Source organism: Carya illinoinensis, chromosome 2, assembly GCF_018687715.1.
Source record: "Carya illinoinensis cultivar Pawnee chromosome 2, C.illinoinensisPawnee_v1, whole genome shotgun sequence".
Classification (NCBI taxonomy): domain Eukaryota; kingdom Viridiplantae; phylum Streptophyta; class Magnoliopsida; order Fagales; family Juglandaceae; genus Carya; species Carya illinoinensis.
Genome location: NC_056753.1, coordinates 2686854 through 2698999, shown reverse-complemented (window position 1 = coordinate 2698999; position 12146 = coordinate 2686854). Strand labels below are relative to the sequence as shown.

General features: G+C 36.3%; 1 protein-coding gene across 1 annotated transcript; it reads left to right on the top strand.

Annotated features, from left to right (window-relative positions):
• The first annotated feature begins 8619 nt into the window (after positions 1-8619).
• LOC122296866 (probable NAD(P)H dehydrogenase (quinone) FQR1-like 2) lies at positions 8620-11423 on the top strand. The gene is made up of 2 exons (XM_043106665.1): positions 8620-9355; positions 10915-11423. Exons 1-2 carry the CDS (start codon positions 8808-8810, stop codon positions 11141-11143), a joined length of 777 nt encoding a protein of 258 aa, XP_042962599.1. The 5' UTR covers positions 8620-8807; the 3' UTR covers positions 11144-11423.
• Positions 11424-12146: the final 723 nt, after the last annotated feature.

The window sequence follows — 12146 nt, the reverse complement described above, 5'->3', positions numbered from 1 at the left end:
TCTACAAAAGTGGGATGAAGAATGCCTCGATAAAATGCGTGTATCATATCCAAAGTGTTGAAGAGTTTGAAAGCTCTTGGGAGCAGTTAATCACCACTTACAACTTGGAGGAGAATGCTTGGCTGCAAAGTTTATACACTAAGCATGAGCATTGGGTACTGGCATTCTTGAAAGATTCTTTTTGGGCGGGGATGAGTACAACGCAATGAAGTGAGAGTATGAATGCTTTTTTTTTTAGTGGTTATGTTCATGTTAAGACAAACTTGAAAGAGTTTGTCGACTAGTTTGACAATACATTGAAGAGGAAAATTGAGAATGAAAATATCGCTAACTTCCACTCATTTAGTATTACCATTCCCTGCATATCTAGATCTCCGATCGAAGGAAAGTTTCAAAAATTGTACATGATTGTAAAATTCAGGGAAGTTCAGCGGGAACTTCAATGTCTTATGGATTTGGCTCCAGAGTTACTTAAGAGAGATGGTGCAATAAAGACGTATCTGGTAGAGGATGACGTTCATGTGGAAGACTTCACTAAGCTAGTTACATATTCAGTAGACTTTAGTGAGGTGGATACAGCTGCAAAATGTTCGTATATGTTATTTCAGATGAGGGATATATTGTGCAGGCATATTTTGGTTGTATTTAAATGTAATGGTATAAAATCTTTGTAAAATCAGTACATTTTAGAGAGATGGAGGAAAGACATTAAGAGGAGGTACACATTAATCGACATTAGAAATGACATAGGGGCTCAACGGGCAGATACTAACAAATATTCAACTCTATTAAATATCTGTTATGAGATGATTACTCATGCAACGGGTTCAAAACAAATACTGAGGATGCAACACAAAAGTTGTATGCAATGATTGAGTTATATAGTGACAACCAAGAACCTCCATCAGGAACATGCACGAGTTTCAATATTATTTGTATGATACCGAAGATAGCTACATGTGGTGATTCATAGAAAGTACTCAGTTCGCTAATAGTAAGAGGGAAAGGCAGACCACCATATCTGAGGAGAGCATCAATAATGGAAAAGGAGGTGTGGAAAGTTAAAGAGAATGCAAAGAAAGCACCAGTTAAGAGAAAAGGTAAATAGATACTTCACTAAGCTAGTTACAAATAAATATAGATGTTTATGCAGTTTTATAAGTTATTAATGTAGACACTTACAAATGTGTTTGGTTAAGTGTATACTTTAGAGAGATGGAGGAGATACACCATTGTCGAACACGTGTAGGAATTTATTTGGCTCATCAGAGAAAGATATGTCCAATGTTGGATTGTTGCAGGTATATTAATTTCCTAACATAGATATTTTGACGTTTACTTATTGCTTCTTACCATTTTTTTTTTTTTTGTTATGTTATCACCAGCTTCTTTAAGATAGCTCAATGTTGATATTAGTCAAACCCAGCGACAAGAATCAACGATTGGGAGTCAAGAAAGCGTAATATTTCAGCATTTTTAAGAAATAGTAATATTAACATTACACTAAGATTTATATATTACTCATTGCAGATGCTATTTGGTTGGATGGATCACAACTGGTACAATCTCAATGACTTTTAAGTTCAATATTGGTAAAGTGATTATTCGAGTAACCATGGGTTGATACTTTGGTAATGTTGGCATTAGAGTTGTTGAATTATTAGTAATATCATTGGGGTGCTTGGCATAACATTAGTAGACCTACATAGAGCTAATGAATCTAAGCTAGTTAGCATTTTTCTGACATTCAGACTATAGGCAGAAAAGAATAATACTTGCCTGTGAAGAAGGGCATTATTTGAACAAACTAACTAGTGATTAAATAACACATTATAGTGATTAAATTACACACATTATTTCTCTTAAGAATAATGTTAGTAATCTGGATTGTGTTGTGTAGGTATTGGAAAATAATGGAGCAAATGTATCTTTCATTGTACAATGTGCTCTCCTGTAACTGTCCTTGTATAACATGCTCTCATGTATGAAAATGATTGTGTTGTGTTTTGAAGATTGATCCTGGTAATAGGATTGCAAGAAGTACCGGTTAGCCACTTGGCTAAGTTGGCAGACTAGAATATTGGTTTTTTTGTTGTTGTTATTGTTGTTGTTGTTGTTGAATGAAGTATACCTTGTATGTGGAACATTCTCATGAAGGAATGAGAGTTTTGCAATATTTTTGTATGTTTTGATACTAAGTAAATGAATGAAAAAATTATACTGATTATTTTGGTGCTAATTCTTTTTCCTTGCTGACCCCTTAGAAAAATTTTAATACTCCCTTGATTTAGATTCTTCTTAATTTCTATCTAGTGCTAGGTTAGTAATATTTACTAGATGCAAATCAAGTTGACAAGTAAATGTGAAAAAAGCCATTGAAGTTGGCGTTTACATAGGATGGCAAGATTTGAATTGATCATTTTTAGTTGGTGTTATTATAAGCAGGATGCATGGATCTTGTAATAAAATATGGCAAGTTGGTGTTTACACTATTAGTATCTTTTAAAGGCCGCATGCATGGAACATCTTATTGAATCCAGGCCAATTCCCATGAAAGCATAAGAGAAAGACGAAAGGAAGAAAAACGATAGTCTACAATCTGAATAAATCATTGCAAGAGACATACAAGATATGTCTCTTCCTGTCCAATAAAATTGAGGGGGCTGCAAGAAAATTTTACTCTTCCCGTCCAGTAAAATTGAGAAGTATGGCCAGCTGTTATTGGAGCAAGAAGCACAGGTCAAATGTTTTCTTTTACTAATCGTGATGGCACGATAAACTAGGATAATTGCTTATACGGTTTATACAGTCCATGTAATGCATCCATGGAAAGGCACTGCTAAAATAGTTTTCCAAAGATAATTACTCATTTTCATGCAATACAAAATAACCAATTTCAACATAACTAAAACATCTGTCCCAGGAATCATTTCCATTCCAACGAAAATATAGTACAAAATATGCTTGGTTCCACTCCTGTTATCAGGTGCAATCGACATGGTTGATAAGTAAAACTAACGTATAAACAATATTACATACACATAGCAACTAACTTCTAACACTAATCTAAAATCACTTATGTACTATCAAGTAATATGCTACAACAAATGCAAAAACCCAAAACACACAGAGTAATGTGCGTGAACGTCTTATTTCAGCTTCACGTACAACAGCCACCAACTCCTTCAGTAACTCCTAATTTCTGTTGGATAGTACCAACTCGATCTCATATGCTTTTTTACGTAAATCAATAATGATCTTTTCAATATCGTTAAATATTTTTTTTAGCTCTTTCTCCTTTCTTAATAGTTTCATTGTGAGTTTCTGGATGATCCAAAATCTTGTATTCATCCCTCTCTACCCACTTGAAATACTTACAATATCGTAATTATGTGATTTTATACAGATTTTTTGCAAAAATGTTAGATGAACATAATATTAATAATTTAACTAAATATGAATTTAATTATCTCTTTGTTGTACTTTGAACAACCTAAGAAGGGTCGTCTTGCATTTTTTTGAATATTTGAGTATCTCAGTTGGGCTTCAATCTCACAGAAGTATAATGGATGACCCAGAATTCGTTTGGCAAAAGTGGAAGAAGACGTCGTCATGGATGATGAAATATTCTTATATTAATCTAATGCCACGAAAAATGTTGTCAGAAAAATAGGACAACCACTTCCCTTTTGATTAATTGTTAAAATACTATAATTCTGAATACTTGATTAAGGTCATGCATCTATGAAAGGAAGTTTCCTAATATGTATCTCTTTAACAATGTAGTCTCACCCTTGTTCGTTATTAAAATAAATTTAGAATCTTTTAGAAAAAAATATCAAATTCTCAATCTAAATGTTGTTTACACATATGCACAAATTTTCATTTTTCAAAATGAAAGCCAAATCAAATAAGATAGGTAGGGCTGAAAACCAATGCGTCTGCATTGGTTTTAGTGCCAAATTGAAACCCCATCGACATGGGAGAATGATACTTACAACCGGACGAAACAGATCGATTGGGGAGAGAAAACCGATTCTATTAGTCTCGACTTGCGTCGGTGTAGTTTTTGGTTTGCTGTCGACGTTGTCTATGACGGAGGATGATTATCTGCGATGCTGCCATGGTTGTGCGAAGAGGCTCTGGTAGAGAGAAGTATAGAAGAAACCCTGATTGGAAGAAGAGGACGGAGAATAAGGATGGGGGGAGTTCGTTTAATGCCATTTTGGAACGTCGTCGTTTGGCTTAAGCCAAACAACGCCGTTCCACTAAATTATTTTTCTTAGTCAAGGGTCTTAAACGATGCCATTTCACTCATTAAAGTGAAATGGTGTCGTTTCTCTATAGGTAGGGGAAAGAAAAGTTATAGCTAATGTCGGCCAGTTTAACGATTTTTCTTAGTGTCAAACCGCGAATCGAACCGGCTGACGTTGATTCCTATATATTTAACTCAACCACTGACCAGTTCTTCGCCGGTTTCGGCAAGTTTCGGCATTCGACAGTCGGTTTACGTCGGTGTAGGCCGGTTTTTTGGTTTGGTGTATAGCCCTAAAGACAAGTACATCTCACAAAGCTTATACTAAAAAATGTACAAATTTCTCAACATATCAGTGGAAACCAAGATGAAGCTGCACTGACACTTTCTCTGCTAAGAGAAATGCTAAGATGGTGTCACTATGCTATACATAGTGACACCAACTCTGTTTTTTTATTTTATTTTTCTAGTTTTTGCACATTGTAACTGCAGCCACTCACTACTCTAAAAGTTGAAATTATGTGCTTGCCCCTCAGTTCTTATCAAGACTGCTGAGATACAGCCAGCCAGACCCACAATGAAAGAATATTGTGTATATAATTTAGCATTTGTTTAGCTTTATGAATTGCCATGCTTATGGATCAGTTCCCCCTATTGGTACTTCTACATTTGAGCTGCAGATTCTTATATTATTGAAATGAGAAAATAAGATTATATATTAATAAATAAATTAAAAAGGTATGCTTAGTGCTTACCCAAAAGAAAGCATGAACATTATAAGTAGTCATTTACATCATGTACAACTGGCCACCACACTTTTACACCAATTAAATCTAAAATCAGGTTTTGTCCCACATGAAACATCCATCGTGCACAACTTTCAAATAAAAGTCCAAAATCTTTTCCATTGCTTAGATTTAGGGTTAGGGTTAGGGTTTTCAAATTTCGAAATTAGGAGCAATTTTGAGGCTTGTATATTTTGGGCATTTTGAAATCTAGTGTTCAAGAAACACTACAAATGAGAGATTTCGGGTTTAGGGCATGTGAATAAATCATTGGTTGAAGAAGCACTAACAATGGTGCATGGCTTGGTCAGAAATATTTTCCAAGAGTTTGAAGATGAGAAGAATATGAGAAGAAGATGCAAACCAGTAGATCAGAATAACCTGTCTTCGTGGTTGTGTGTGGGGAAGCTTGCTCTAGAAACTTAATCTGTTCCGTGGGTATATGAAAGGGAGTGTTGTGTTTCAAATGAGAAGCAGATGAGGGAAATATTAGAAGAAAATGAAAATGATTTTAGATGTGAAGAAGGGGAAGATTTTGGATTACCTGTGTCTTAGCTATGGTCTATTTTCAATTTTTCCTTATCTACAAACGATGCTTGTACCCTAATCTCATCTGCCTTTTGTACGCAAAGGGGGGAAGGAGAAACGAAGAAGGGGGAAAAACGAATACAGGGGGAAAGGCTTCTGTTAAACGAGACACACCGTTTCATTAATTAGTACATGTGGACGCGTACGTGGGGGTTCCCCAAATACGTGTGCAAATAGCATATTTGAAATAAGTATTTCTTAACAAAGAGTAGACTTTATATTTAAAGATATAAAAATTGGAGAAAATTTGGAAGGGCATTAGGCCGGTGACCCTTTAACTTTTTTTCTTGAAAAAAGAAAATTTGAAATTTGTGTTTTATCACAAAGAACTTATTTATTATTTGATTTTTCAATATGATAATTCACATTTGATGATATGTAAGTTCCTTGTTTTTCGAATACTAAGCTAGCAACTAAAGCATATCTCATGGAGGTGGCAGGGTTTGAAAGCTACTACAAACATGGATAAATATTTAGGCCTTCCCAATTCCATCTTTAATTGGTCGATCTAGGGTGGCGGCCTTTAAGGGTATTGTTGATAGGATTGGTAAGAGACTTGGTAATTGGAAGAATAACTTTCTCTCATAGGCTAGGAAGGGAATCCTCCTCAAAGCTGTCCTTGAGGCCATCCCAACTTATTGTATAAGTGTATTCTTGCTCCCTCTTTCCTTATGCAACAAACTGAATTCTATTTTTGCTAATTTTTGGTAGGGCCACCAAGACGTTCATAATGGAATTCATTGGGAGAATTGAAAATTATTAAGCTGTGGGAAAGCTGCAAGTGGTCTGGGGTTTCAAGACCTATATTGTTTCAACCATGCTCTTTTAGCCAAACAAGCTTGGAGGTTCCTTGACTATCCTACTTCCTTACCAAGTAGGATCTTTAAGGTTAACTATTTTTCAACCTTTTCATTTTTACAAGCCAAACTAGGGTCTAGGCCTTTCTACATCTGGAGGAGCATTAACCATTCTCTTTCTTTGCTGAAGGAAGGTCTCATTTGAAAAGTTGGTAATGGGACTCAAATCAGTATTTGGAATGACAAATGGCTATCTCGAAACTTCTCATGTAAGTTTCATTCCCCTATCTTAGTTTTAGATGAACATGCTAAGGTTGTTGAGCTCATTAACAAAGAGCAAGGCTAGTGGAACCTAAATCTTCTTTACTCGATTTTTAATGAAGAGGATTTTCAAGCCATTGTTAAACACCATGTCAGCACATTGTCCTTGTTGTCCCAGGTAGATAAGTTGATATGGAGAGGTACTTCTATTGGTCATTTCTCAGTAAGAAGCGCCTATCACCTGCAAAAATAATTACTTGCTTGGTCAAATGGTGGTAATTACTGGCAAGGTCTACAAAGGGCAATTTGGAAGACACTTTGGTCTCTATTGACCACTAATACAGTTAAAAGTATTTCTTTTGAGTGCATGTGATGATGCATTACCTACGAAACAAAATTTGTTTCATAAAAGAATAGTAGCTGACTCCTTGTGTCTAGTTTGTATGCTTGAAGAGGAAACCCTGGGTCATATATTGTGGTTGTGCCCCTTAGCCAGAGAAGTTTGGTTATTAGGAGCAAAAACCTTTCCAAAAAGCTACTATCACAACCAGTGATTTTGGTAAAGTGTTTGAACAACTGTGTAGCAGACTGGTGCAACAAGATTTGGTCTTGTTTGCCATCTTGTCTTGGTTGCTTTGGTTCAAGAGGAACTCCCTTACTCATGGGGGTAGCTTTTTGCCACCACCTTCTATTTACCAGAATGCAGTCTGAGCCCACGAAGATTTTCTCGAAGCTATGCATCCCTCCCCTACCTCCCACTCCTTTCTCTCCTCCTCTTCCTTAGCAATGGCAAGCCCCTGTTGATAATTGACTTGAGGTAAGCTGGGATGTGGATGTTCAAACATACTCAAACAAGATTGGCGTTGGGATCATCATTAGAGATTCTAGTGGTTTTGTTATGGCCAGCCCGATGTAACCACTGCATTACTGTGTTGAACCTTCCATTGTTGAAGCTTGTGGGTTGCTTGCAACTGCTGCATTTTGCAAGGACCTTGGCTTACATTCTTTGGTTTTTAAAGGTGAGTCCTGAGTGGTTGTTCAATTGGGCTCATTTCCGGCTTTTCATAATGGTCAGCTGAGTTGTATTATCACTGACTTTCGCCAATTGATGGCTATCTCTACTTGGAAGATCCAGCATGTTAAGCGAGAGATCAACTGTGTAGCACACAAGCTAGCTCGAGAGGCTATATTGCGAGACATTGAACTTATTGACATAGATTGTATTGCTCATTGTGTTTTCTCACTTGTAATAGCTGATAGCTAGATCCTTATTTAACTAATGCATATCTTCTCTGCTATACCTTAAAAGATAATATGTGAAGTTAATAGTTGTTTTTTAGTAATATTAAGAGAAATGCTTTACTAATAAAGAGGTTTAGAAAAATTAAATTTGTAAATTAAGATGATTTGGTTTAAGGAAAATGATAGTATGATTGCCAAATATACATATCAAATATGTCCACTCATATATTTTTATTCTTTTAAATTTTTTTCTTAATGGTTAAGGAAGTAACTATTATTAACTATTATTGAATTTATATATATTTTTCTTTAATGGTTAAGGATGCTTAAAAAATTATTAAAAATAAATAAATAAAAACTTATTTGTACTAGTATATATATTTAATATGTATATTTAATAGTCACTCTAGCATAATCGAATTTTGTTATATACAAGTAAAATCGCGTACTAATTTTCGTATTAATACTAATTTTTATATATTTAAAATTTAAATTAATATTATTTTTAATAAAATTTACTTTTTAATCAATTATATAAAATTTATATATATATTAGTACACAGTTATACTTATAACTACCGTATTTTCTTCCATATCTCTTAAATATTAAACGGTAAAAAAATTTTTTAAAAAAAAAAAAATCTCTTCATAACTAGCGTAGATGACACGTGTCTGACAATAATTAAGGTACCATTCAGAACAGTCCTACCCGAGAGCTCGCCAAATTTGGATTCGACAATTCAGATCCCAACTTCCAATGTCCAAAAATCATTCTGAATTCACCTGAAACATTTGAGGAAACATTTTTCAGTATCCAGAATCGGATCAGAGATTCTCCAGGTTTGGTCCCGAGCTGTCCCCATTTAAAGGAATTCCTCGATGGGAAAGGGAGGCGGCTGTGTTCCAAGCAAGAAGAAAGTACCTTCAGCCGTCGCTGCTGCCGATGCCCAGAGTGGCTCGAGGAACGCGCCGATCCCGGTCGAGGACGAACCCCATGGCGCTGAGCCAAACGCCACTGTCGAAACTACGACCTCCGGTCCAATTGCAAAGCTGAAAATCTTCATAGTCTTCTACTCGATGTACGGACACGTGGAAGGCCTGGCCCGGAGGATGAAGAAAGGTGTGGATGGGGTCGACGGCGTCGAGGGAGTTCTTTACAGGGTTTCGGAGACGTTGCCGAGCGAGGTGTTGGAGCAGATGAAGGCGCCGCCCAAGGATGACGGGATCCCGGAGATAACGGCGGCGGAGCTGGCTGCGGCCGATGGGCTTCTTTTCGGGTTTCCGACGAGGTACGGGTGCATGGCCGCGCAAATGAAGGCGTTCTTTGACTCGACGGGGCAGCTCTGGAAAGAGCAGAAGCTCGCGGGTAAGCCGGCAGGCTTCTTCGTTAGCACGGGCACCCAAGGAGGCGGCCAAGAAACCACTGCGTAAGCGTACTTTAACCAAATGGAATATCGATACTGTATCATTGTATTTGTGCATTTAGTCTGCTTGAAGGATTGCTTCAGTGGCGTAGAAGACCATGATAATTGTTCTCTAACTCATAATGGGTTTAATATATTTATTTGACAAAATGTTTGCGTATAAAATGACGTTCAAACCATAGTCATAGGATGACGTTCAGATTTTCTAGTTATAAAATATTTGTGTTCTCTGACTCAAATGTCAATGTGATCCTCGATAAGGCTTCTAGTATAAAATGACGTTCAAGTCACCCTCCACTGGCTATTTTCTGGTGTCATTTGTCATGAGCTTGGGGTGGCTGTCATGAAAATGGGGGTTAAAAAGCTGTCAAGGTGGATTAGAATATTATGGGTATAGAATTGTACTTCTCCGTGAAAGAATTAGGCGAGCCTAATTCTGGGGATTAAAAAGAATTGTTGCTCCCATTAGTAGGTGCGTATCCGGTAAAGTTTTAGAGGCAAGAAAGTGCGTGGCATTTTCTTCCTCTGCCACTGACCATCTATCAGGCATTTGCTTCATTCTGGGGATTTATGAAATCTGTATCTAAGGAGATGTGGGAGCTTGATTATCAGCGTTCAGAAGAATGCATGTGTTTCCTGTGATGTTAAAGTTGGAGGGCCAAGTTAATATGAGCTCGTTTTAATGCAGTGTGGCTATCTTTGGGTCACTAACATTAGCTATTCTATATTACAGATATATAAACTGGTTTTTATTCTGAAAAGTTCAGATTTTCAGCCCACTTATTATGAAGAATCGGTTATTCCAATGCCCATAGTTCAATTAGGAGTGGAAATGCTAATGTGCTACATTTATATACTCCACACATGCATATGTACATGTACTTGATGGAAACTGTTTTGTAATGCCTTAATAATCCTTGTTTTTTTACTTTCTTTCGTTAAATGGGTTTCTACTCTATACGGAAGAATGCTGTTACTTGATTCTACTTCACAAAAGGTTTTATCAGTTGCCAATACTGCAACATGAACAGAATTTTTACTAAATATATTCTGAAGAGATGAGACTCCTACCATCAAAATGAACTAGTAAGTTTCTGTCGTCTATTACTATGATTGTAGTATGGATTATTGCATTCATCATGAGGGCAGAATTTTCTACAGGGCTAAGATTTTGAAAGTCGGAAACTTCAGAGCCTTGAAAATTTTACACATTATCAATATTTTCTTTTATCCTAATGTTTTTATTGAGTTAGTGGAGATTGGTGTGGCAGTTGCTTGAGCTTAATCAGAGTATTTTTGACTAACCTCTGCTGGTTGGTGTGGCTAAAGTTGAAGATTTAAAGTTGTGGGTTCCATATAAATTTTCGTTTATGAAAGTATTTTTGCAGATAGGAATTGAAGGATTGTTCCTCTGTGTTACTTACCAAAAAAAAAAAGGATTATTTCTCTGTGTTCATAAGTGCATCTGTTCATTCTTTCCTTAGTTTTGATGCTTGTTAACATCAGTGTAAATAGTTGGAGAGAAAAGATTCAAATGGTCTCCATTCTCCTATTGGCTGCAGTTGGTCAGCAATCACCCAGTTAGCGCACCATGGAATGCTGTTTGTTCCCATTGGGTACACTTTCGGAGCTGGGATGTTCAAGATGGACTCAATTCGAGGGGGTTCACCATATGGTGCTGGAGTTTTTGCTGGAGATGGCACAAGAGAGCCTAGCGAGACAGAATTGGCAATCGCGGAGCATCAGGGCAAGTATATGGCTGCAGTACTCAAGAGGCTCAACATTGCATGATGGTCACATACTACACAGTTCATGAGTATACATAGTTCGAGCTCATCAAATCATAAATATTCGTTCCTTGATTGGTCTTTGGAATTTTGGGTACCATAGTCAATTATGTCTCCTATTTCTTCTCCCCCCGGGGAGCTCTATCTCTCTCTCTCTTTGAAAAGCTGTATATGTTTTGAAAATTTTTCTGCTTGATTCATTAATAATCATGTGAACTCGTCCAATTGCTTTTCATGTATACTTTATTCTATGAAATGAAATTGAAATTAGTAGATTGTATAAAGAAAGATTCGCATCTCGACAAATCACCTACACCAGTTTGGATTAGTTTATCTGCTCTTAAATCTTCAATGAGCTCCGAATGAATACAGGGAACCAGTCTAGATCTAGCTAAATTGACCAATATTCTTGTCTTCCAAACACTGTAGAGGATGAAGAAATTATTCCAGATTCCCATCAAGAAAGTAAAAGAATAGAAAGACTAAAAATGTAACAGATTCCTCTTCTCAAACGACATGCTTCTTTCACAAAAGAGAGAAGGAAAGCACGAAAATAGTTATAGAATAAAATGACAACTTTAATTATTCGGTGGTCATATTACAACCAAGCTATTGGTTAAGAATATGCTGAGCTGGCATAACCGGAACCCTTGATTTGTTATAAACAGCCAATATTTTGTGAAACTCCACGTAGGCAGTTCAAGGGAAATGGGGAAGCAAAGAGAACCGATTCCCGCGTATAGAAACGAAGATTTGTACATCTGGATTCTCATTTCTCATCAAACGAACCAAATAAATAAGACATATGATTCCCGCATATTTATATATTAAAAAAATTCTTTTTATCATCTCTTTCACCGCATGTCAATATCTGATATATTTGTTTAAATAAAATAATAAAAATGACAAATCTCTTATAAAATGTGGTGATATATGATATATGTATGTTAAATAAAATGATAAAAATGACAAATGATATATTAGTGTGTAGCGTGATAATGATAAAT

Coding starts and splice junctions, on each gene's coding strand:
- LOC122296866 (XM_043106665.1), top strand. CDS start 8,808: ATGGGAAAGGGAGGCGGCTGTGTTCCAAGCAAGAAGAAAGTACCTTCA. Junction 9,356..10,914: donor GGCGGCCAAGAAACCACTGC/GTAAGCGTACTT, acceptor TATTGGCTGCAG/TTGGTCAGCAATCACCCAGT.